General features: G+C 50.1%; 1 protein-coding gene across 1 annotated transcript; it reads left to right on the top strand.

The window, feature by feature from the left end:
- Window positions 1-213: 213 nt before the first annotated feature.
- Window positions 214-25,259, top strand: ATOH8 (atonal bHLH transcription factor 8). Its single transcript, XM_064151721.1, has 3 exons — window positions 214-892; window positions 16,920-17,111; window positions 23,614-25,259. Exons 1-3 carry the CDS (start codon window positions 494-496, stop codon window positions 23,617-23,619), a joined length of 597 nt encoding a protein of 198 aa, XP_064007791.1. The 5' UTR covers window positions 214-493; the 3' UTR covers window positions 23,620-25,259.
- Window positions 25,260-26,203: the final 944 nt, after the last annotated feature.

The raw sequence follows: 26,203 nt of genomic DNA, 5'->3' as shown, positions 1-26,203 counted from the left end.
GGGGCACACGATGCGTCTCGGAGTCTCCGGGGGACAGGATTTCTCTTCCATCGCATCGAAGAGGGAGATTAAAGAAGTGGGAGTGGGGTGGGAGGGAAGGGAAGGGAAGGGAAGGGAAGGGAAGGCGGGGGGGGGGGGGCGAGAATAAGGGGGGGGGGTGGGGTAGGGAATGAACAAAGGAGATTGGCAGCACAGCTGTTTTGGGAAAAAAAAAAAAAAAAAAGAAAAAAAAAAAAGCTGAACCCAGCCTTCCTGTTTCTTTAAAGCCGCTCATCTGCGCGACGGGCCGGCTCCAGCGGCGAGGGGCAGGCGGCGCGGAGCCGAGCCGCGGGCAGGCAAGCGGCCGCACGCACGGAGAGAGAGACCTGGCCACCGGGGCTCCCACTGTTCGCCGCAGCCTAGCGGGCCCAGATGGGCGGCGGCGGCAGCGGGGCGGCGGTGACGGAGCGGCGGATCAGCCGCTGCTGAGCGCACCCGCGTAGCGCCCCGCGCCATGCGGAGCACGCCGCTGGCGGAGGGCGAGACCTGGCCGCGCCTCTGCTCTGCTGAGCTCGGGGGGCTGCGGCGACTGCGGCGCAAGCAGCGCTGCGGGGGATTCCGCGTGGAACTGAAAGTGCTGAGCGGGAGGCGGACTGGGCTCCGCGGGCCCCCCCCGCGCCCCGCCGCGCCGTCGCCCGCCTGGGAGCCGCGCAGCGCCTGCCCCGCCGCGCCGCCGCTCCCCTCTGCCCGCCCGCCGCCGCCCGCTGCCTCCCCGCGCCCGCGGCTGGGCGAGGCGTCCGGCGTCTCTCCGGAGATCAAAGCCCTGCAGCAGACGCGGCGGCTGCTGGCCAACGCCCGCGAACGGACCCGCGTCCACACCATCAGCGCCGCCTTCGAGGCGCTGCGGAAGCAGGTACCTGCCGCTGGCCGGCGCCTTGGGGCCCCGCCGGGAGCGGCGGCGGCTCCGCGGACAGGCGACGGGGAGGGTCGGGGGGTGGCGCCGGCGACCGCTTTGCAAATTGCTGCCTACGGGACTGCCTGAGGGGCGCCGAGGGGTGCGCGGGGCTTGGGGAGCGCCGCTCTGCCGGAGCCAGGGGAGGTCACGAAGGCGAGAGGCTGTGGTGGCCGCCTGACAGGAGGGGAAGTCGTCTCAAAATTCCTGGAAGTACCAACCCTTAGAACTGTGTTAACCCTCCAGATAAACAAATAAATAAATAAGGGCTTCTCATTTGCTTGCATTTAGAAAATTTTCGACTTCCCTCCCGCACACCTTTCCCCCGCCCCGAGTCCTGGGGGAAACTTCCCCTCTGCTCACCTCCAGCTGAACAACCCAAGAGTGCTGGAAGTGAACGCACAGGGTGGAGAAAGGCACTTGGATAAGCTGTGAGATGGGCGATGCTCTAGGATGAAGAGCACGTGTACTTAGGCACTGTCCTGTTGGGGTGGACTGTCTCAAATGGATCACTGGTAGTTTGTACAGTAGCATGCTCCTGTTGGCTTTTTGTATGGTGCCTGATTCTTCAGGGCCCTTGGGGCTCCTGAAACCACCTCTGAAATTTTCTGTGCCCTACATCTGCATGGGATACTCGAGTTAAGTCATGATCCCCTGCCAGTGAAGTTTCCCATTACATTTACAGTACTCCGTATGGTGCAGAGCTTTCTTGGTAAAAGGTCTTGAAAATACTCATGGTCAACTCTGGAGGATAATAGACCTGGTTTTGCTGGCAGAGTAGAGTTTCTGGAAGGAAAATGTAGTTTTGGACAAAATCTCTTTATCACTTCCCCAACATTTGGAAGGTGAAGCCACAAGGTCCATCCGCACAAGGGTGGATCTGTGCCCTAGCCTCTGTACTCAGCCCTGTGCTTCTCTGTGTGTGTGAGCAGCCTGTCACAACTTGGTGACAGAGGGACATGTGCTGTCACACTTGCACAAGCCCAGATGTCCCAGCTTCACTGCCTTTGCAGTAAATTCAGATGAGACTATTCCAGGTGAGTAGGAAGGAGGAAATGCACAGAGCTTGGAGCTGCAGATGTGTCAGTGAGAGACACTGAAAACCATCTCTCCCAGGATGGTGCCTCCAGCCCTGTGAGAGTAGCACACTCTGTTTGCAAGGGTCTCACACACTTGGGCTTTTGGCTACCATCTTTCAGACATTACTTACCCAGGCCATTCCCCAAGTGTGTATGCGTTCAATCTTGTTTCCTGCTTAGATGAGCTCTGCTTGTTCCCATCTTAAGTGGGATGTCTGCAGCACTTCCCAATAACCAGTCTGTTGAGTAGATGCACCCTGAAACTTTGTCCTTCTCAGTCATCTGCAAGCAGACTTCCAGCCCCTATCTCGATAGGAAGTGCAGGCTGAGAGTCAAACTGTTTGTCAGGGAGAAGCTAGTGATCATCTAAACTAGAGTAATTTTAATCACTGCGTGGTGGTGGGATCTGACAGCTTCTGTTATAATTGTGTTAATCCAGCTTGTGCTGGATGCTGTCCTTCCAGTGCTGAGAGGATGTCCCTTTGGACAAAAACTCCAAACCTCATGTACTTGTCTGTAAACTGCTTCCATATCTTGGTTGTTAAGCAACTGTGTAACCAGCCTGGAAGTGTCAGACTAACTCTCTGTGGACAGACATCTACACCACTAAAACCGCAAAGAGAAGTAGCAGTGATTTCCCAAATCACTAGCAATCTTGTTCTAGGCTGAGCCTCAAGCAGAAGTCAGGCAAACAACAAATTAAAGCCACACTCTTTGGGGAAATGGGCAACTCTTGAAAAGCCTCAGATTCCTGGCCTTGGCCCTGTCTCCATAAATCTTTTCAGCCCTGGACTCAGTTGGGAGCCCAAAGAGTTTGGAGAACAAGTTGCTGTCCTTTCTTCTCATGGAAGCCAATCCCTAGGGTCAGCACAGAACTGTGCTGACAGAGCTCTACAGAAAGGACTTATTCTGCAGGCAGCATCTGCTGTGTGAGCTTCCTAGCAATTTGCTGAGGGGTGGGCTGGCTGTCCTGACCATCATTGGATGACATTTGGATTCATTTCTTGTTGGGCTGCCAGCGGCATGCTTGATGCTGTATGTGACATCAGGTGACAGTCAGCTTCATTGCATGCACACACGTCACTGGCTTGTCACTCAAATCACTCACACCAGCACTGGCAGAGAGATCTGTGAGGATCAGCTGCAGTCAGAGGAGAGGATGTTGCTCTCTGTCACATCTTGGCCAGCAGGGCTGCAAAGTGGCCATGTGGACAGATGTTTTTGTAGAGGCAGATGCAGCAGGGAGGCTCTACCTTGCCTCGGGTGAGTGCCATCTTGTTGCAGCCCTGAGTGTACACAAGGCCATCACCTAGTGCAGGAGGACATCTCTTGTGCACCGTCAAAGCAGGCCTTGGTTCACTTCTTGTTCCTCAACTAGCTCTTTGTCTGCTCCTTGTCATCAATAGTGTCAGACTATTAAGCAGCTGGGAGGACTTTTCTAAGGCACTGAAACCGATCTCTCCCCACAGACAGGTGGGTGAGGAGAGTGCCACCCCGGCCCTGTGCTCCTGTGGGATGAGCTTGGGTGCTGGATGCAGAGCCACTAGAGTTAGGAGCCCTGCTCAGCCACTGGTACCCAATACCCATGCGGATGTTGTCCCTTCCACCATCCTGTTTGGAGATGCTCATCCCTTCTGGCACATGTGAGATAAACCCCAATGCTTGCAGGATCAGCCACACCACAGCCACACTGTGGGGAGGCCATCCACACCCAAGGAGGAGGAAAAGGAAACCATGCTTCTCTGTAGGACACCTTTTTTGCCTCAGCAGCCCACCAAGGTTGAGCAGCTGGCAGGGAGCATGTGGGGCAGATGGGCTGGCAGTTGTGCCTTTGCACACCACAGCTGTGTCCATATGGCACACATGTTCTGACTGGTGTCAGCCAGCTCTCCAGATGGCAGGAAGTGATGTAGGGATTCTTTTTCCCCCAGTTCTTGGTGGAGGAATAGCTGACCACAGACTTTGCACAGGAGAGCCTAATCCAGCCATGTCCCTCAGCACTTGGCTGTCCATGGCTTGTCCCTGAGACCAGGGCCCTCTCCAAGGTGGCAGGTAGACAGGGAGCTGCTGGCTTCAGGAAGGTGCCAGCTGTTGGAGAGGCATGTCATTGTCATTGTGCTTGCTCCTTGGTGTTATGGCCACAACGAACAAGAATTTCTCTACCTCTGTTTTTATTGAGTTGCTACTTTCCCCATGGGGCCTTAATACTGAAGCAGAACTGAAGATGTGCTGAGGCATGGCCCTTTCCTCTTAATCCTTCAGCTAGTCTGTCTGGAAGAAATTTCCCACCCTCAGTCCCACAAGATGTCTCTGCACTGTGACAGTGGACTTGTGAGGCTGGCCATGTAGTTCCCTGAAAACACTCGCCTGCTCTCAAACACTTCCAGATGCTGGCGACACTTCTGCTATACTTTTGCTTTCCCTCTGCTGCTGCCTTCCTGGGTGACCCTCCCGGTGCTGCTACCATCTCCATGACTGGGCAGCTCCTACCTGGAGTACTGATCTCCTGCCCGTGGATGCCCTGACAGGTGCTGATCAGTTGGTTCTTGCAGCGCCCAGCAGCGTCCCCGCGAAAAGTGACCTGACAGATTGTACTATTGCTGTCCTTGCCATTGTGGATGGCCAATGAACCTGAACATTCCTGATACAGAGGCACACATTGAGTTCACAAGAACCCATGCTCATCTCCTCCTCAATCTGAAGGGCCCTTGTACTGGTGAGTGCTCCAGTTCATGAATCAGTCTAACTATTCAGAGGAAACAAGATGCAACAATGCTGCCACCACCTTCAGAGCAACCCTAGATCCATTTTTGTCTTTTAGCATCATGAGTCTCTTACTCCAGCACCTCCCCAGTGTGAGGCTGAACTGATCCTGCTGTCTTAACTTTTATTACCACATGGACTTAGCCACCAGATTTGAAGCTGAGGCGCTGGCCTGGAGAAGATGGTGCTTAATGCCTGCATTAATGGTGCAACTTGAGTAGTGTTTTAGCCACAAGCCAGTGGAGGCTGAGACCTTTCTGGAGATGCATCACAATATGCATTGCAAGGTAGCTGTGGTTTGTCACCTCTGCAACCATATGCAACCAGTAATGCTGGCCTGTCCTCACTGTGTGGTGTGTAGACTGAGAGCTTTCCTCCATCACCTGCTGATGTCTCAGGGGCTGACAGCTGGGTAGGAAGGTTTGGTCCTGCTCCGCAGTAGCAGTTGGAGAGACAATGATGGGCTTTGGAAGAGCTAGAGCCACACAATGCTCAGTAGTGTGTGGTACCACCACAGCAGGCTGTGGCTAAGCAGCAGGGTGCTGCCTGGAGCATCTCAGTGCTGCCAGCTGGTCTGCAGGGACACTTGCAGTTATTTAGAGCCTGAGTTGGGCCAAGCAGAGTAGCACTGTGGCTGGACAGCTAAAGAAGATGACAAAATACTGGCTTGGAGCAGTGCAAAGGGAGAGAAAATAAGGGAGAAACCAGACAGAAAGATAAATATAAAAACAATGTCAGTGCATCACCAAGAATGGGGCTGGCTTGCTCCCTTGGTCACTGTCTAACTGATGTTGTGCTCTGCTGCAAATGCCACTCTTGTCTGGAGGAGTTGGCTTTGCCTTCTGCAGCAACCCCCAGTTAACCTCTGGGTTTTCTTACAGCTCCTGCTGAAACTGGAAGAAAGGGTCTGCTTTGAGTCCTGACTGCTCCCTGCCTTAATCCACTCTGCAGTTCTTTTGACCCAGTGGTGGGAAGGTTGGACACATGGTACCCTGTAGCACAGCCCTCCCAGCCCTTTTGCCCCTGACCTGCATCTGCTTTGCCCCATATCATGTGTGACCGCAAAGAGATGCACCTCAGCCTGCACCCAGTTGGCAGTGGGATGCAGAGGTGCACATTCAGTGGGAGGGCTGTGCTGTGCTCCTCACAACTGGCTTTGAGACCAGGGCAGCTTTTGGGTCTAAGCAGTGACAACACGGCAGCAGAAAATGCTGTGACATCAGCAGTTGCTGATGACTAAATCACCAAGGCCAGACTTGGGCTGGTGTCATGCCCTTAGCTCCGATGGAGATTGTCCAGTTCCCCAGTGAACTGAACTCATTGAACTTCAGAGATGCAACTGATAGCTACCCAGCCCTGTGCAGAAGGGCTTAGGGGCACTCGTAGATGAAGAGCTGGACATGATCATATGTGTTCATACCCCAGCAGCCAGCTGTGTTTTTGCCTGCATCAAAATAAATGTGACCAGCAGGTCAAGATTGGTGATTCTATCTCTTTGCTGTGGTGAGACCCTCACTTGGAGTACTGCTCCAGCTCTGGAGTCCTCAGCACAGAAAAAACATGGAGGTGTTGAAATGGGTGAAGAGGGAGACCACAAAATAATGACAGGGATGGAAGCCCTCTGCTGTGAGGATGTGCTGAATGCTGGGGTTATTCGGCCTGGAGATGAGAAGGCTGAGCAGAGATCTTATTGCAGCCTTTCAGTACTGGAAGGAGTCCATGAGAGAGCTGGGGACAGACTTTAGTGGGGCTTGTTGTGATGCAGTTCTGAGCAACCTGGTCTAGTTAAAGATGTCCCTGCTCACTGCAGGGGGGTTGGACTAGGTGACTGTTTTAAAGGCACCTTCCAGCCCAAACCATTCTACAATGCATCAACTCTATGCAACTCTAGTTCTTGAAGGTGGCCCCTTCTGGAGGAGATTTTCTAGATTTAGAGTTACTGCTGTCATACTTCAGCAGTCCTCTGCATGGTTCCTGTTTTGGGAGGTGATTCAAAATGTCTGCATTAAGAGAAGAGCTTTTCTGCTGCTCAGCAGTGTGATGCTTTTCATGCATGATATTGGGGAGTGTGTTGCACACACTGAGGATGTGCAGGAGGCCTTGAGCGTGCAGAACACCTGAGGCATAGTTCAGAGGGACTGTCTAAAGTGGAGCAGAGCCAGGCCTGGGGTGGCATTAACCAGATTGCCCCTTGGAATAGAGCAGTGGGGTGAACTCACCCCTCACCACACCTAAGTTTTGTTTGGAGGAAGCCAGTGCCTTTGCTCCAAGGAGTGAACTCATGGTTTTGCAATGTGAGGGATGAGTGAGCCAGGAGCTGGGAGGGAGCGGGGAGCTGGGTTATTGGACAGCATGGACCCACCCTAGGGACCAAAGTCAAGACTACTGCTCCTGCCTGAGTGCTGCTGTTTTTGTTCTTGTTGGCATTTTGAAGTTAGGTTTGGTCCCTGGCTGGATGCTTTGCTGCTGGTGGCAAGACAGGGATGAAGATTTCTTTCAAGCTGCTGTGGTTGCTTTGCTAGCATAGGGCTGCCCGGTCACCAGGGCTGCAGGCTGCTGGCAGAGAAACGAAATCCTCCCACACCCATGGTAGGAAATAAGTGCCTATTGCTGGCCAGAAGAGAGCTTTGCAGAGCATCTGACACCATAGTATCCACAGATGGTCCTCTGTTCCACTCTGGTGAGACCCCACCTGAAGCACTGTGTCCAGCTCTGGAGTCCTCAGCACAGGACAGACAGGGACCTCTCATAGTAACCTGGAGTGGACCCACAATAGTGAGGGGGCTGGGACACCTTTGCAGTGAGGACAGGTTGAGAAAGTGAGAAAGTTGAGACTGTTCAGTGTAGATTAGGGCTCTAGGGAGACCTTATTGCAGCTTTTCAGTACTTAAAAGGGCATATAAGAAAGATGAAGACAGACTTTTGATCAGGACCTGTTGTGACAGGACAAGGGGTCATGATGGGGTAAACTAAAAGAGGAAAAATTAGGCTGGATAGAAGCAAGAAATTTGTTACAGTGTGGTTGATGAAACACTGGCCCAGGTTGCCCAGAGAGGTGGTAGATACACCATCCCTGGAAACATTTAAGGCCAGACTAGACGAGGCTCTGAGCAGCCTGGTCTAGTTAAAGACATCTGTGCTGACTGCAGTGGTGACCTTTAAAGGTCCCTTCCAACCCAAAGCATTCTATGGGGCCTTTTTCCAAAAGAACTCCCCTGAGAATGATGCCATTTATCCACAGAACAGGATCTGGCCCTTGCTAGGTTCAAACCCTTGCTGTACTGCCCCAAAGTGTAGTGAGCACCAGTGGCATTGAGGAGCCATCGTTAGAAGCTCTTTCCAGCTGTGCACTGGGCAAGAGGTGGGTATCTGGGGACTGGAGCTCTGCTGCTGCAAATGGGAGTAGTCTAACAGGCTGAAAGTTGCCTGTCTGGTAGCTGCAAGTCATTTGGTGGGTCTGAACCACACACCCTGGTTCTCCTTGGTCCTAAATTCAGGCACTCCATGGAAGCAGACAGCTGCCACAGTGCTGTTGCTGCGCCACCAGATCCACCCACTGCACTGGAGGGGGCTGGTGAGACTGTGAAAGATGTCCCAACAACGCCTGTGGACTTTTTCACCCTACAGCTATCTGAATCATCTTCATCCCACCTGAGATGTTGCAAGGACTCAGGACATGTGGCTGTCAGGAGCAGGGCAGGGAAGCCAAACCTCTTGCTGGGGTGTGTGAACAGACCAAGCAGGCAATGGGCTAGAGTCAGCCAGTGCGGAAGGGCCATCAGTGCTCACCTGCCCTCTGCAACTGGGAGAAAAGAAAAAGGCTGTCTCCAAACATTTAGCAAGCATCTGCCCAGGGTAACACATCAGTAGACAGTGACCTTTGGCTCGTTGCAGCTATTACTCATAGCATCACAGAATGATTTTAGTTTAAGAGAAGATTAAAGACTGTCTAGCCCAGCCCACTCCTGTGGGCAGGCACACCTCTCACTGGAGCAGCTTGCTCTAAGCCCCATCCAATCTGGCCTTGAACATTTCCAGTGATGGGGCATTCACAGTGTCTTGCCTCTTCCAATGCCTTTCCAGACAACAGGTCTGGGAATACTTTGGGATGGTCAGAGAGAGCTCAGGATGGATGAGCAGGGACCACCAGCGGTCCCACTGCCCCAGCCCGAGGAGCCTGAACCCTGGGAAAAGTATGACTGCCCCCAGGGTGGAAGGAGGGAAGTACAGAAGCCAGAACTGTTAAGCACTGGACATTTATATGAGCCTTCTGGAAAGAATTTTGGCAGTTGCGCCGTGTCCAGGTAAAGTGAAGAGGCAGACAAATGCTCTCCTTGGGATGGCCTTGATGGGTTTTAGCAAACTCTAGCATAGTAATAAGGCAGATGAATGGACAGAGAGTTGAATTGAGCAGTTCTTAGGGCAAGCTGTGGAAGACCTGTCAGGAGGACTTAGCCTGTGCTGCAGCACAAACATGGACATTTCTCTACCTTGGAGCCATCTCATCTTCCCTGCTGTTCCATGGGGACCTGCTTGTGCCCTGACTGACCTTTATGTGTGCTGTCACAGAGGGGTATTCTGCCACCTACGCCAATTGTGGCAGAGGGGAGAAATTAATTGGTGTGAGATGATATTCAATAAAAATATATAATTAGTTAACTTCAATATTCTGAACTCTCACCACCCCCAATCACTGTTGGGGGTCATAGAAGACATTATAGGAATATCTCAAACAGTAACTTGTTAATAACTAGCAAATATTCAAACAATAAACAGAGAGAGGACTTTCCCCTTGGCTTAATGCCACTTGGGGTCAATATGCTGCTTGCCCAGTAAGGTGGGCTAAAGCTCTTTCTGCTGTATGGCAGGAGACAATAGAAATTACAGTGGCATTAAAGCACTTACTTACAAATTCATTAAAGCATTTACTTACAAACCCTCCGGGGCTACGTCACAGCCTATGACAAGTGTCCAATCTTCAGGGAACTATTTGTCTGTGGACTTTGAGGCCGGAATCTTCCCGGCTTCTGAGGAAAGGACCATCTCTGAACTTGTTCTCCTGACTTCTTCTGGATGCTCTGTTCAGGGATTCTTAGGCAGGACCTTCAGGTGCAGAGGCAGGATGCTGTATGGTCCCAGCACAATGTAACGCTGGGTGTGCACGCATAATAATGAGAGTGAGTGAGCAATGCGGGGGAGCCTGAGCACTTTCTTTACCTGTGTACCCCCATTTAGTAAATGTGGACTGACATTAATGGCCCCTTGGCCACTAGAATGACCAATCAGCTTGGCAGTTAGCCAACCATACCATAATAGGGAAAAGCCAGAGGCCTGGACCTTCCAAATATGGGAATCACACAGGCCTTACACTAGGCAGGCACGAGCTGGGCATGTGGGGGCTTACACAACCACCTTACACAATCAGGGGTCCTGGGCAGGTCAGAGTTTATGGCACCAGACCTATTGTGCCCCTTTGTGCTCATTTTATGTGTTTACCTCTGGTTATGGGCAGAAAAACATGTCCAGGCAGGGCAAGGCATAAATAAGCCTATTTTCGGGTCTACAGGCCTTCCACTACAACGTGGGGGGAATCTGTGCAAGTCTTTGCTACTAAGTCCCATTTCTGGCATGATAACAGAGAGGCTTGGACCTCCAGCATGCTACAGTGTCCTTACTTTCATGCAGTAAAAGTAGAGTGGACTTGGCTTTACAGTCATTACCTGTTCAGATCCAGAGAGTGTTGACAGAAATTGTTTCTTACTGATAAGGACAGGAGGGACAGATATCTATCCAGCCAGAAACTTAGTGGTGTGAACTGGCTTAATGCTCCTGAAGTCCATGGGATGATCCTGATTGTTCCTTACAGACCCATCATGGCAAACACAGCCTGCATCCTCATATGTCAGGGGTGGTTGTTGTCCCCTCTCAGCCTTTTTTTTCTCCAGTTATTCCCCAGTGTCATCTGACAGCCTCCTCTTCTATGCCCTGAGTAAGAATTAATGCCAAAACCATGTCTTTAGTGGATGACAGTGACCATCAAAGGAGCTGCAGCAGTGTGCTGCTTCTTTGAGAGGGCTAGCTGTGGACCAAGCACTACTCTGGTCAAGTGTGCAGCAGATTTCCCATGTACTTCAACAGGCACATCTTTGGTCTTCCAAGGGTGCTGCCTCTGAATTACAGACCTCAGGAATGGAAAATACCTGTTCAGTCACATCTCATCCTGTCTTCCTGCAAAAGAAGGGCTCTTTTGCACAGAAATATGTCTCAAGAGTATTCATCTTGCATTGCTTCATCCCCTGCCAGGCTAGGGATCACTGATAAGACCCATGAGACTCTGCAGAGCGTTTTGTAGACACAATCAATGAACATCTGAAGCTCTCTTTCCTGCTGGTCCCAGCCCACTGTTGTGCTAATCTCTTAAAGCCAAAGATGGTGCCAGTGTCCTTTCCTTTCTAGCAGACAGCTGCACCCTCCAGAGCAGTGTTAGTTTGCAGCTTCAGCTCTTTCCTTTCAGTCACTGCTATGGTGCAGGAGAGGTGCTGAGCTGCAGAGAAGGGAAATAACTTCATTAACTGTGCAGAAACTTGACCTCTCCTGGTTAGAGAGCAATGGACTTGCTTGGCTCCAGTCTTTGCAGTTCTCCCACCAAAGTACTGATGTCTGTTCCACTCAGGCATGATAAGAAAGGAGGTGACAGGAGGAAGGGGCTCAATTCTCACCGGAATGGTGGTGGATGTTTGCTGGCATCACCTCCTGCTGACAGTCTGTGTAGCACAGACCCCATGAGAGTTGGGAGGGCTACACCTGTGTGGCCACACTGGCATCAGACATTTCTCCCATTTCAAAGACACTCATGCTGGTTTGGATTGAGTTTTGAAGATTTCTTGTCATGCAAGTGTGCACTGACACCTTTTACTCTGCTTTGTGCAAATCTATCATATCTTCCTGCTGGCTTCATGTTAAAGAAGGATAAAACCGTAGTCCACTTTCCTTGCTCTCCCACTCCCTCTCTGCTTGGGGAAGCCTTAGGTCTGGATCAGAACTAAGTGGCTCATTCCTCTCTCAATTTCCCATGTTTAGTTCAAAAGGAAGCATTAAAATGGCAGGAGCTGAGCCAAGACAGGGAGGGTTCCTACAAAACACTTTTTCTAGCAGTGTTTCCATGGCAGAAACTCTTATCTGCTGATGCTGGTACCCCACACCCATCGTGCTGGTATCTGAGCTCAAGGTGAACCTCTTCCTGTGGATGTATGGGGCAGCTCCTGTTTGGATTTTGCTGTAGCCTGTGGGAAAACTGTTGTGTAATCCCAGCCTTGGGGATTAGTCAGCTCTATTAACACTGTGATCTTTCTTGGTATTTGTAGCAAACGTCCTACAAAACATTTTTGGGATTGGTTCCTTTTTTTTTTCTAAATAAAAATAAACACAAAAGAAAAAGCAAAACAGATGAGGGGCGAAGATGTGAGCCTGCCTTCTTGTATTGTAGCTGGTCAGTGTCTGTGCATCAGCCTCAAGGATTCTGTGGTATATTTTCCTTCCACTCCATTTAACTTCCCTTTTGCTCTAATTCAGAAATTATTCCCACATTTCACTGAACTTCCACAGTAGTTTCCATCTTGCTTTGGTCTGTCTTGGCTGCTGTTTGATGTGGGATCACTGTTCTTGTTACATTCATGTCAAGAGGTTTGGGTGTTTGTGCTGCCCCAAGCTCTTGTTTCAGTGACTCTCAGTTTATTGCATTTTGGGGGCCAGGTATTGCTTCTGAGTGCATAATGCTGGAAGAGAAGTGCAGACAAGCTTTTAGAGACATATTAGGAGGAGGCAAAAAAAGGCTCTTTGAGCCAGCAGACCAGCCATTTCCAGCTATCTCTCTTGATTCACTCTGGAGAGGCTGGGGCAGCATTTCACTGTGCCTTCTCCTTAGCTGCCAGCTTTGCAGAGAGCATCTTTCAGGGTTCATCTCAAGTCCTATGAACACCTCATGCTATTTCCAAAAGGAAGGAGATGGAAATCAATCTATCTCTTTTGGGTTGGTGTTACCAGCAGAGAAGTTCCTGCTCCATGCATCTGCCACCAGTGACACTGGATATTTCCAGAGAATGAATAGATTTCTGCCATATCCCTTCTTAATGCAGGAAGAGGTTGAACTAGATGACTTTTAAAGGTCCCTTCTAACCCAAGCTTTGATTCCCTGCTTCCTCAGGGATATCAGGAGCAGACAATGTGTGTGAAAAAAAAATGCTTTTTGAAGCTTGCTGGCTTGTTTCTGGAGAAGTTGGATACTGATGAACACCTCAGCTGTATCATACAGGCCAAAGGGCCTGTAGGGTGAACAACATTAAAACCCACATGCTTGTGGATAAGGATGATCCAACCAATTGTAGCTGCTTTGGGTTCTCCTAAGTATTAGGGCAGGGCTCCTGCCTAGGAGCATTTGAAGACATTGATTCACTTGGATTTGCGATCAGTGGACAGGCAAGGGAGCGTACGTAGGGGAAAAGCAACGATTCCTGCAGGGATGGCAAGAGTCTGACTGAGCTTACCAATAAGTTGAGTTAGAGACATGAGGGGTCCCACCACCTGTCCTTGTGCCTGTCTGAGTTGTCCTGCTGAGTAGATTGATAAATGCCCTGGCAAGGTGGATGAGTGGTGTGATAGGAAGTCTGCTGGCAATATTCCAGCAAAGGGTACCCAGATTTGCTAAAGGCAGCACAGACAAGCAGAGTTACAGAGGACCTGAGGACTCTGAGTCACTAGATAGTAATGTGGTGGTGAAATAATACAATGTAGAGAAAGTGACATGAAGCAGGTAAGAAAACACCTATCAGGTTCCACATAGGAAATCACAGAATCACAGAATGGTCTGGGTTGGAAGGGACCTCCGAAGCTCATCCAGTCTAACCCCCTTCACTCAGCAGGGACATCTTGCAGTAGATCAGGTTGCCCAGAACCCTGTCCAGCCTCACCTTGAATATCTCCAGGAATGGGGGCCCCAATCACCTCCCTGAACAACCTGTTCCAGTGTTCCAACAACTTTATGGTAAAAAACAGACTCTGAGCTGACAATTACCTCAGAGAAGAGAGACCTCAGGGTTTCTGTAGATGTCTGGATGTCTCAGATCCCTGCCTGGTGGTGGTCACAAATTAGGAGTTAGGAGCAAAGGAACATTACACTGAACTGAGAACTTGAGGACCTATTAAATAAATAGAGCATCCACAATATGAATACTGTGTGGTATTCTGATTCTCTCAGCTTCAAAAGAACTAGGGGAGGATCCAGGAAGATCAGCAAGTGTCATCAAATGTGTGGGATAGCTTCCGCACAGCTCTCTGAAAGGACCTGGAAAAGAGGCTGAAAAGATGATGGAGGACAAAAACATCTCAGTGAGAAGGTGAATAAAAACCTGTTGTCCCATCTTAGAGTACAGGAACTGGGGGAGCTGACAGTAGGAGCCAGGTTTAAAGCAAAGAGAGGGCAGCTTTGTCCGGACTAGGGAGAAAATTGCAAAGCAGTATTTTGGGTGTTCCAAACTGCCAGGAGCTTACCAAACCAAAGTTGTGGACAAGAAAGATCTATCATGGGTTGCTAAATGCAGGGAAGGCACATCTAGCTGAGGTCATGAAGCTGACTTTAGTTGGAGCCTAGCAGAATACTTGGGGAAATCCTATATGTGCCTGAGCTGTTCTGCTCCTCCCTTGGCATCTGCACATGGCTGCCATGGGATTCGTGGAGGGGATGAACCCATTTTTCTTTATGTAAAGTCCAGGGATAGCTTCAGGGATGAGCTTGACTTTGTATCTCTATGGAGAAGAGAGAAGCTGAGGAATGAGCATGGCAAGAAGCATTAAAAAATCTCTGATCCTAAGCAGAGTCTGACACTTTAGAAGGATGAGGATGGAGACTTGTATGGAGGCAGATGGTAGAGGGACACCGAGGCATTGCAATGATTAATGTAGTATGAAAAGTTAGCCTGATGGGCAGCCTGAGTGGCTAGGATGGATTTCAGATAAATGTCCAGCTCTGGTTTCTGGGTTCTTGCGCAGGAAAGGCTCAATGACCTTTAGCAATTCCTCAAAGTAGCGACTGGGGTCCCCAAGCCTGTTGGACTCAGAAGGTGTCTCCTTAAGTTGTGTGCCTAGAGTGAAGCACGTGTGAAGGGCTCTGCTGGAGCTGGCAGCAGCTAGCCTCTTGCAGCAGGACACGAGTGCTGCTTGGGCATTCCAACACATGCTGTTTACTTGGAATTGTTTGGATGCTGCACGTTGCTCTTTAAGTTTTCAAGGGTAAAGAAATAAACTGCATAAGATGCAACCAGAGCAGGCTCTGGTGTTGCCTCTTCTGGGAGGTAAGGTACCATGATGGGGTAATTCTGTAGAAATTGCTTCCTCCAGATCGTGCTCCTCCAATAGTGTCATGGTTCTGCACAAAAAGCAGTCACCAGTGCTGTTTGAGCACCAACCCACCAGACTGTTAGGAATCTGCCTGTGTCTCCTTTATTGCCTTACTCTGCAAGCTGCTCATGGGAAGTAAGTTACTCAAGACAAGTAACTTGGTGGCCCCCAAGAAGCCAACTGAAAGGCAGATATCCTGGGCCATGGAAAAGCTCCTGATTGCAGAGTGTTGCTGAGGGCTGTTATTCTCCTCTCTGCCCCATGCCCTGTATGTGATGTGTGTTCAGTACCAGGGTGAAACTCCGTAATAGGCTGCCCAGGGAGGCTGTGAATGCCTCTTCCCTGGGGGTGTTCAAGACATGTTCATGTCCAAGCGGAGGTCAGTGACAAGCAGAGTCTCTCAGGGATCAGTCCTGTGACCAGTCTTGTTGTACATCTTTGTGGGTGCCATGGACAGAGGCATTGAGTGCAGCCTCAGCAAGTTTGCTGATGATACCAAGCTGTGTGGTGCAGCAGACATGCTGGAGAGAAGGGATCCATCCAGAGGCACCTGGACAGGCTGGAGAGGTGGGCACAAGCCAAGCTCATGAGGTTCAACAAGACCAAGTGCAGTGTCCTGCATCTGCATTGGGGCAATCCCAAGCACAAATCCAGGCTGGGCAGTGCCAGGCTAGAGAGCAGCCCTGAGGAGAGGGACTTGGGGTTGCTGCTGGATGAGAAGCTCAGCAGGAGCCAGCAGTGTGCACTTGCAGCCTGGAGGGCCAAGCAGAGCCTGGGCTGCATCAGGAGAAGTGTGGCCAGCAGGGCCAGGGAGGTGATTCTCCCCCTCTGCTCTGGTGAGACCCCACCTGAAGTACTGCATCGAGTTCTGGGGCCCCCATTACAAGAAGGATGTGGATATGCTGGAGCATGTCCAGAGAAGAGCCACTAGGATGCTCAGAGGCTGCAGCAGCTCTGCTGTGAGCACAGACTGAAAGAGTTGGGGATGTGCAGGCTGGAGCAGAGGAGGCTCCCAGGGGACCTTCTTGTGGCCTTTCAGTATCTGAAGGGGGCTACAAAAAAGCTGGGGAGGGACTTTTCAGGATATCAGGGAGCGACAGGACTGGGGGGGATGGAGCAAAACTGGATATAGGTAGGTTCAGGCTGGATGTGAGGAGGAAGTTGTTCATCATGAGAGTGGTGAGAGCCTGGAATGGGTTGCCCAGGAAGGTAGTTGAGGCCCCGTCCCTGGAGGTGTTTAAGGCCAGGCTGGCTGAGGCTGTGGGCAACCTGATCTAGGGCAGGGTGTCCCTGCCCATAGCAGGGGGCTTGGAACTGAATGATCCTTGTGGTCCCTTCCAACCTGATTAGTTCTATGATTCTCCTGGCAGTTGGATTAAGCCTTGAGCAGCTGAGTCTCTTTGCAAGGTGTCCCTGCCTGTGGTGGGGAAGTTGGAGTAGATGAGCTCTGAGGTCCCTTCCAACCTGAGCCATTCTGTGATACTATATCCTGCCACCATGTTTTAAGCAGAACTACCCTGCTGAAATAAAGAGGCTTTTTGCTGCTTTCATCCCTATGGAGTTCAGTGAGGTGGGGGGGGTTTCTCACAGACCTATTGGGACCATATGGCCTTTGCCCACCAGCAACGGCCATATGAGTTCCTGCTCAGAACTGCTGGTGAGATGCCCTGCAGTTGTTTTGTTGTGCTTCACACAAAATATGGGGTTTATCTGGTCACATTTTTAATTTTTTTTTTCCCTGTTACCCTTTCTAGGTTCCCTGCTATTCTTATGGTCAAAAGTTGTCCAAACTGGCCATCTTGAGAATAGCCTGTAACTATATCCTTTCCCTGGCCAGACTAGCAGACCTGGATTACAGCGCTGACCACAGTAACATGAGCTTCTCTGAATGCGTGGAGCAGTGCACTAGGACCTTACAAGCAGAAGGAAGATCTAAAAAAAGGAAGGTATGTGACAGCCTCCTCCCCTGGCTCCCCAAATAACAGCAAAAGTTTGGAAAGGGGCAAAAACATCAAGAAAAGAAAAAATCAAAAGTGGTTGCCTTCCTTTCTCAGCCTCTTGAAATCTCCCTTATTTTGTTATCCCTCGACTTTCACTCTTGGTGTTTCTTCTCCATCTCTCTGATCCTGCATTCCTCTCTAATCTAAAGCTTTTCTCTCCTCCCTGTCTTCCGTGCTGGGCTCTTCCCCTCATTAGTCACCCATCATGTGTTTTAACACGAGACTGATCCTATTAGAGCCATCCTAGGGCTGTTCTTTGTTAAACCAAACTTCGGGTTGCCTTTTGGAGCCTGTCAAAGGCAGTGGCCTGCCCGTATTTAGCTGTTTTGCTTAATGCAACACTTATCTCCAAGAAAACCCACCCAACAGCAGCAGCGGAGGTAGCTGATGGAGATGGTGCAGGTACAAACACCCGAGTAAGAAGTACGAGCTGCAGGACGTGTGGGTATCTAGAGGAAACAAGGTTCAGTCTAATTGCGTTTTGCATTCCTTTGGGTTACTTAACACTGCCCCAATTAGATGAAATCAACGTCAAGCGCCGGGAGGTGGAAGCAGAGCGTTCTGCCAGCTTCCCTCTCAGAGTGACACGGGGGCATTAAAGGAGTGATTGATGTCTTTGTTCAGGCTTTTATGACAAAAGGAGTTTTGTAAACTTGAATTGAACTTCCCTCTGCTTTCTGGGCTCACCCGACAGGCAGGATAATAAATCAGCAGGGTTTTAATGGATGAATGGGCAGCTAAGCTGGGGAGCAGACTGGTTCCCCGGTGTCATTAATATCTACTTCTGATTCGGGCAGGTTTCCTCACTCTTCCTCCTCTTTAGCCCACCAAATCATCCTGCAGCAATTCAGTTTATAAATAAACACAATGGCACACTCCCTGTCACTTCCTCTGACTGTCACTGCCTGTATTTGTGCCCTGGAGCAGTGCAAGGCTCACCCAGCACTGCCCATTCACAGCTGATGGTACCAGCTGGAATGGGAGGTGCACAGGGAGCTTCTGTGCATTTCCCAAAACTGGGCCTTCATTTGGGTATTTGTAGTGCCCCAGGCAGCGGTGTCTCAGGAGCACCCATGTGATGCCACCAACCCTAGGGCAAGGTGAGGGTTGGGTCTTGGCCCTCCTTGCCAAGATGAAATGGGCAAGAAGAATAGTGATGAACAGTATAGAATCATAAAGGTTAGAAAGACCTCTAAGATCATTAAATTCAACCTTCTACCTAGCACCTCCATGACCACTAAACCATGTCCTGAAGTGCCACATCTCATTTGTTTGAACACCTCCAGGGATGGTGACTCCACCACCTACCTGGGCAGCCTGTTCCAATGCATGATCACCCTTGCAGTACAGAAATTGTACCTTACATCCAACCTGTAGTTCAGTAGGGTCTCTGCACTATCACAGTCATAAAACAAAAGGCAAGCAGGAGACTTTCCAAGACACCATCAGCCACAAGATGCATTAGAAATTAAAATCTTTAACATCAGTCACAAGCAGAACAAATACTTCCAGCATGCTCTTAGAAGAGGAGGATGAACATCCTTTTTGGGCTGTCAGCAGATTGCTAGCTAGGTCTTAGGTCCCCTCCCCAAGTAGAGATGGAAGAGACAAAGAGGATGAATCTCATTTTTGGGGTGTCAGCAGGTATCTGGGCTGCTGTTCAGGCTTGGGTGCCCAATGAGCTGAGATTCATTGTCTTGGATTTTGTAAACCAACACAAATTTAAAGATGGAAAATGCAAAGCCATATTACAGCCAGCTCCAAATCCCAGGGTTTTTACATGTAAGGCATAAGGCTGGGCTTATCCTTATTGGAAAAAAAAAAAAGGCAATTAAAAACCTTCCATGTATGGTGTTTGCTCGGAGCAGATGTGTGGAGAAAAGTCCCAACCCCATCCAGATCCTGTGAGCAATGAAACTCTGGTGGGACATCAGCACATCCCACCTCCAAAAAGACCACCACCAATCCACAGAAGCAGCATCACCAGCAGAAAATCTGCCTTTCCTCTGCATTCCTGAAGGACACCCACACTAAGTCTTTTCCCAAAACCCCCTCCAAAAAGCAAATTGGTCCTTGTACCTCAGGCAGGGTCCTTGTGTCCTTGCTTTTCTGTATGGAAAGTGTCTGACAAATGCATTTCTGCTCTTTAGTAAAGGCCAAATTTGGGGCAGACCAATAGCATGTGGATTCCACTGGCTGATAGATGCCAGTTTGTTTTCAGTCACATTTGCTTAGGCTAACTATGAAGCCAAATCCAGTAGGTGCCACTATGTAACATCAGTAATTCCCAGTAGATAAGAAGGGATGCAAAGCTTGGGTGGGGAGGACTCATCTGGGTATCGCCTTTCTCCTTGAGTCAAGCAAATCAGCAGCATCCTAAGTATGAAGGAGCGAAATATTATGAGGGAAATTACAACTCCAGAATGACTGTGCAGGGAATATCCAGGCTCTGGATGTCAGGTGGTGTGAAGGGATGTCCCTGCTGGGAGATCTCACGTGGGCGACTGGATTGGGATGCAATGGTTTGGCTCCAGATCACGGTGCCTTCGTTAATTTTCACATGGGCATGTTCTCCTGAGAAGTGTGTGGTTTTAATCAAGGCTCCAAACCACTGCCTGCTGAGCAGCTCTTCTGAGTTATCAGTGTTTGTGGTCATTGTTACAGTTTTGTTGTTGTTTTTTGGGTTGCCTTTTTTATTCTCTCTTGAAAAAAATCACAATGAGCCCAAGCAGAGACTCCGCTCCTAAAGCTCTGCCACTGGTTCAGAGCACTCTCATCTCCTGCCATCTCCACTCTGTTGAGGCACTGCCTCCTGCTTGCTTTCTCAGCTCACCAGTTGTGATGTGCTGAGGCACCGTGAGCTTCTCACACAAAAAAATTGCTGACTGCAGTTTGTTTCGACGGGCAGGGGATGCAGATGTTGCTCTTTCTGGACTGTGGATCGCCTTTTGCTTTGGTTTTGACAGCAAATTGTCTGCTGTCTGTGAAGTTAGGTTGTTGTTCAGCCTTTGCTGTTGCAATAGAAAATTTTCTATTCCTCTGCGCACCCCTTGTCCCTCCACTTTGCAATCAGAAAACATGACTATAGCATTTCAAACTTGATTAGGAAAATGAAATAGTCCCCTTCCCAGTCCTAACTTCAGTTACACAGTGATGCTAGTTGTTGCGACTGAGACTTGACCAGAGGTGTCCGATTGCAAGGCTTCAACTGCCTTTTCCTTGGAAAAATAAAAATTTTTAAAAAAACCTGTGTGGAGAGTGGTGAATTCTGATAATAGTCTTTATTTTTTGAAGCTAACTTCTGCTTGGTTATGCAACTGGTCTGGACTTCACTGTGCATGCAGGAGTCACACCACAGTGGAGATTTGGGTTTCAACAGAGCCCCGAGTCCTACTGGGGCCACAGCAAGGGGAATGTCCTGGGAATGTTTTGATAAAAGGGAGGAATCTGCCCTGGGCTGCATCTAAAAGCATTTTCTGGGAGTGCTAAGGATGTGGCAGTGAAAGAAGGTGAATGATAAAGGGGAGTCCAAGGTTCCACATCTCTGGAGTACCCTGCACAGGCTATGACACTCGGTGGCCAAAGGTCTTGAAATTTTGTAGGATTTGCTGTCCAACTTGCCGTTGACAGTCTCTTTTGAGAGCTTTTTGTTCCCAAGGCAAACTTCTGGTGCCCAGCAGGAAGGTGGCATTATGGCTCAGTGTAGGGCTTTGGGGTGTGTGGCTGGGTGCTCTCCCTGCAGACTGGTGGATCTGTGGGTACAGATCTGTGCACTGCATCCCCCACAGCCCCTTACGATCCAGCCTACAGAGCTACGGGCAGACCTTACTTTCCCACCAGGCAGCACAGCCCTTTGTTCTACACAGAGGAGGATCCATCTGCTCACAAATACCCTGCACGGCACACCTAGCACCCAGCACAGAAAAGAATCCCCTGCACCGCCGAATTCTCATGGCTGGCTTCTCTTGTTCTTCGCTTTCCCTCTCCTCTTAGCTTCCGATTAGCCCTTGTGTTAGGCAGCACCATCGCTGCAGCCGTGGCAGCTGAGCCGGAGCAGGCAGGGATGGGGGAGGGTTGTTTTTTTTGCTTCATCCTCCCCCGTCCAGTCTCTTCTGGCAGTCACAGACTCCAGATGTTCGCAGCGCGAGCTGGGAAGTCCTGCTGGCGCCACTCGGGGCAGAGGGCAGGGGAAAGGCACGCGAGCTGGAACCCGCAGCGCTCAGGCTCCGCGGGACTTGGCGCAGTCCCCAGCGCGCTGCTGGCACATTCCCCAGCTCTCTCCTGGCCATCTGTTCCAAAAAAACACTTTCAGAACCTCATCATCACTCAGGATACAACACTGCGAGCAGCTGTTAGTGAGGCAGAAGGGAAAAGAGAAAAAAGAAAAAAACACACATAAAAAAAAAGCAAAAGGCCAATCCATGCAAAAGGTTTCTTTGTGAGAGAGGAAGTTGGGTTATGAATAGCAGGCGAGCAGTTGGAGCTCAATAAAAGTTTTCAGATGGAATTTAGTTTCTTGGGTTTGTGCCTGTGTGGATGCGCAGAGACACAAGGAATTCAAAATTTAAAATGTTCTCTCTGTGCATATTCTGGGGTAATTAAATGCTGCAGAAGCATGTGTAGGCTGAAAAGCCTCTCTGTGTGTCGCAGCCTGCTGCACATGGTGTCTGTAATTGCTGTGTTACATAAAACAGCCATGGGGGTGTCCTGCCCTGCCTGGCTGCTGCCTTGGTCACAGCAGAGTTCCCAGTCCCATTGGAAATGTTAAGAGCAGGGCACCCTGCAGCACGTTGCCCTGCAGATTTTGTGTTATAGAGGAGAAATGGTAGTGGCAGGCCTGATTTGTGTGCACTGAAAACATTCACTTGGAGCACATTTTTTTGATAACACTGTAGCAGGACTTCTGATTTATTTAGACAGAGCAACGAGATAAAGCCACAGCTCCCAGCCCACGGTGCGCATGGCAGATCCTGGCTGTTCCCCATCATCTGTCCTTGATTATTGCAGGGCGCTGGGAGCCAGCACAGTGAAACCCAGGGCGATTCCTCTGCATGGCTTCCCGTCCTGTGTGAGGAGGGGGGGCCGATAATGAGGTTCAACCTCTTGTTCCCTGCAGTCTGACTTAGCGGCAGTTCCTCTTTAAAAATAGCTTCATTTCCCTGCTAGCACTTGCAGGCGAGAGCGGGCAGCCAGCCAGTCTGCTTCCCCACGGCCCCAGGGAGGAGCTGGACCGGAGAGCGGTGGGACAGCAGCATCACCGGGGAAGGGGGCCCTGGATCTACCTGAGCATAAGTTCCCTCTGCCCTGCTGAAAGACTGTGTACCTGGGGAACAGACCCACTTTAAAACAAGGCTACCTAAGCACCACAGCACAATCCTGTACTCTTTTCTTGTGTCTCTGCAACACAAAACAGCAGGGTAGGAGTGTGAGGCTAAGGGACAAGTTCACCCAAGCCTGGACAGGGAGGTGGCAGCAGCTGTCTGCTTCCCCAAGGGCACTGCACACCCTGCAATGGCCCATTGGAAGGCTGAGCATCAGTACCCCAAAGAACAGAGCTGAAAGCTTTTCCCTACAAAAGGGAAAAGCTGTGGGATCCACTGTTGTACAACAGCCCCAAAGGCCCTCTTGCTTTAGGAGGTGTTGAAGCAGCCCAATCACAGCACACGAAGACTGGGGACAGGTATTTGCTCCATGGTGGGAGCAGCATCTCAGCACAGACTCCATTCCCACTGTAGTACAGGACAAGTTTCACTCCACAGAAGGCAGGTATCTACAGCAGGAGAAAAATGTGGGTAGAGAAGACGGGAGAAGCCTTGGAACACTGAGCTGACTCAGTTCCAGAAATGCTTTGATTTATAGAGACTGAAATGCTCTGGGATGCTGCAAACTCACCAGGGTCATTGGGGCACTTGTCAAATACAAGAGCCATGAGAGTTCTGATAGCATTATTTTAAAGCACACCTTGATTCATAAATCTGTCTTTGGAACTCCTGGCTGGAGTAGAAAAGGGTGGAGAGAAGAAGAAAGGAGACTGTTCCCACATAATGCAACCCATGGCTGGCACTGGGCATCCTGTGTAAGGAGGCTGTGAGTGGTGCCAACACTGAAGCTGCAGACAGACCCCTGAAACTGCAGGTCTTGTTGAAAGCAGGACTTTGCCATCCTTTCTAAAAAGTTTTGCTGTAACAGCTGGAGTCAGCACCTAATTATCTGGGTACATTTCTTCTCTAAACCTTCCCTGTCTGCTTTTTGTCCGTCCCTCTGCTCTGTGGGGGTCTGACCACTGCTGGGGCACCTACAGGTGGTTGCTCTGCAATCCCAACTTGCAGCAGGTCCTATAGCCTGCAGTCCCCAAGGACACCCCAGCATGTGTCAGTGACAGTCATATACACAAGGAGCTGCCAGGACATGCTGTGTTCCTCTTCTGATGGTTTCTTTCTCTTTCCAGGAGTAATAACCAGGAAGGGAAGATTCAGAAGAGGTTTCAGACAGAGTTGCATCTGTTTTTGGCAAAAGTTGCATAATCCAGATGAAGACTGCAAGCAATGTTTTCACAGAGACCCCTTTTCAAGATGTTGATTGGCCAAGGAACTTTCTTAATCTCTGGAATAGAAAGGAAAAAAGGAAAAGAAACAAACAAAAAAAAAAAAGGAGGAGGATGCTTCCTATTGTTGTTAAGCCAGCCACCTTTTAGTATTTAATTAACGCTTTTCCCTTTGCTTAACTGGGAAACGTTCCCCTCTCAGCTCATGTGTACAGTAATTTGTGTTGTTGCTACTGTGCCAAAGATTTGATGGAGCTTCTACACTGTGTCCTATTTTTGCCTTAACATTAAGTCTTTGAGCCAAAGAGAAGTTAGAGATGCCCTGCAGATGGTGCCGAGCAGGCCAGCCAGCTGTCAGTGACAGATGTGGACTTCTGAATCCCTCTGTGAGTTGTCTCTTATTTCTTCTGCCCACACTCCTCTGCCTGCAGCCCTGGCACCAGTGTTCAGTGTAGGCAAGAGCTTGGACAGCACCAAATCATGCTTCAGCACTCAGCTTTGCTTCTTTGTTCAAGCCACTCTGCAGTTCTGCCATCTGGGCAATTTCCTGCCTGTGCAGCACATTCGTGGGGTAGAAATACTGACAGAAAGTGAGAACTGAAACAAGAACTAGGGTTTTATTTAATTGTTTTTTAACAAATAAATATAAATAAATAAGCAAAAGCTCAGTGCCACATAAAGAGAAGAAATAAATCAGAAGCAAGTTCAGCTAATCAGAAGGAAATGCAAGAAAGGCAGCGGGCATTCAGCTTTGTGATGCTGTCTTGCCCATGGGGTTCTTCAAGTGATCAGAAGCCCATGAAGTGCAAAAGCATTTGGAGCCTGTATTGTACTTTTCACTTCAAATTGAAGTAAAAAAGAGAAAAGATTGAGAAACGTTTGCTTGGAGTAAGCAAACTTATTGGTAATGCAGTTGGTGTGCAAGATATCTGCTAACGATGGTGGACAGAGCCCTGTGCCGAAGGGAAAGCAAAGCAAAGGTGTGCACTCCAAGGAGATGGTCATGGTTTGCTCCCTGTTCGAGGGGCAGGGTTATTTGCGAGGTTAGGCAAATCAGTGTGAATCAGGTGCCCAGGTGTCTGGCTTGCTCCAGTATGAATCTGGCTGAGCATCACTAGGCACAGAGGTGGGAGGTGAGAGGCTGGGGTGGGCAAGCATCAGGGGGCAGAAGAGGGGAATAACCCCTGATTTACTGCCACAAAGTCTAAACCTGAACTCAGTGCCTGCCCATTTATCTCCCAAGCTGAGCAGTGGCAGATGGACACCAAGCTGGGGAGCTAGCATGCAAAACCAGAGCTCCCTAGATCAGACTCTGGGTCTGGGGTGCTAGGCTGCATGGTCATGGTCTGCTTGCTGCCATGTACTCTGGCCCAGGCAAGGATGGACAAACACCTGGTGGGGAAGCTCAAGATGTCTTATATTTTGATTTCTGAGACACCTGAGAAATGGCTGTGTCTAGACATCCAGACTCCCTCCCAGGAGCTCAATATATCCCTCTGCCCTCACTGCTGGTCATTATAAGCAGCCCAATAAAATACCTTTTTAGATTATGACTTGTCTTTCTTTCTTAAGACACAGTTTGTAAGCATCTGTTGTGACATTCAGGACAGCTTTGAATCTTGTAGCAGAGAGAGGAGCTGGTGGAAACACTGCACCCATGAGTGTTTGCACCCGTCAAAGGGTTGGGCTTGAAGTGCACCTGATTTTGCAAACCAACAGGTGAGTGCACCTCACAGAGGAGAGCCATCCAGAGAGAACAGATTCACACTACACATCCAGATGGAAGAGCCCTCCAAGCTCACCCAGGCCAACCCTTAGCCCAGCACTGCAGGCTCAGCACTAAGCCAGCTCCCTCAGCACCAGCTCCACAGCCTGCTGGAGCACCCCCAGGGATGGGGACTGCAGCACTGCCCTGGGCAGCCTGTGCCAAGGGCTGAGAACCCTTCCAGTGCAGAACTATTTCCTGAGCTCCAGCCTGAGCCTCCCCTGGGGCAGCCTGGAACCATTTCCTCTGCTGCTGTCCCTTGGCCCCGAGCAGCAGAGGCTGCCCCTGCTCACTGCAACCTCCCTGCAGGCAGCTGCAGAGAGCAATGAGCTCTGCCCTCAGCCTCCCCAAGTCTGCAGCCTGCACAGCTCCAGCTCTCTCAGCCCCTTCTCACCCCCAGCTGCTCCAGGCCCTTCTCCAGCCTCGTTGCCCTGCCCTGGGGAGGCTCCAGCCCCTCAATGTCCTTCCTGCAGTGAGGGGCCCAGAGCTGGACACAGCACTCAAAGGAGAAGAGAAAGAGAGCTGGAACGCAGCAGAATAAAAACACAGCATCAAAGATGGCCTAAAGGGGAACTGCAGGTTTTAGGTAGAACCATACAGCAATTCTCTCACCTGGGAGCAGAGCAGTGGGGACAACCTGGTTTTAAACCCTCCCCAGCACTTCTGGGCTGCAGTAGGTCTGTGGGCAGTTCTGGGCAGAAAAGGGCTTACTGCAGCCTTCAGGATTTC

Source organism: Pogoniulus pusillus, chromosome 11 (assembly GCF_015220805.1).
Source record: "Pogoniulus pusillus isolate bPogPus1 chromosome 11, bPogPus1.pri, whole genome shotgun sequence".
NCBI lineage: Eukaryota > Metazoa > Chordata > Aves > Piciformes > Lybiidae > Pogoniulus > Pogoniulus pusillus.
This window is presented reverse-complemented; position numbering and strand designations above follow the sequence as displayed.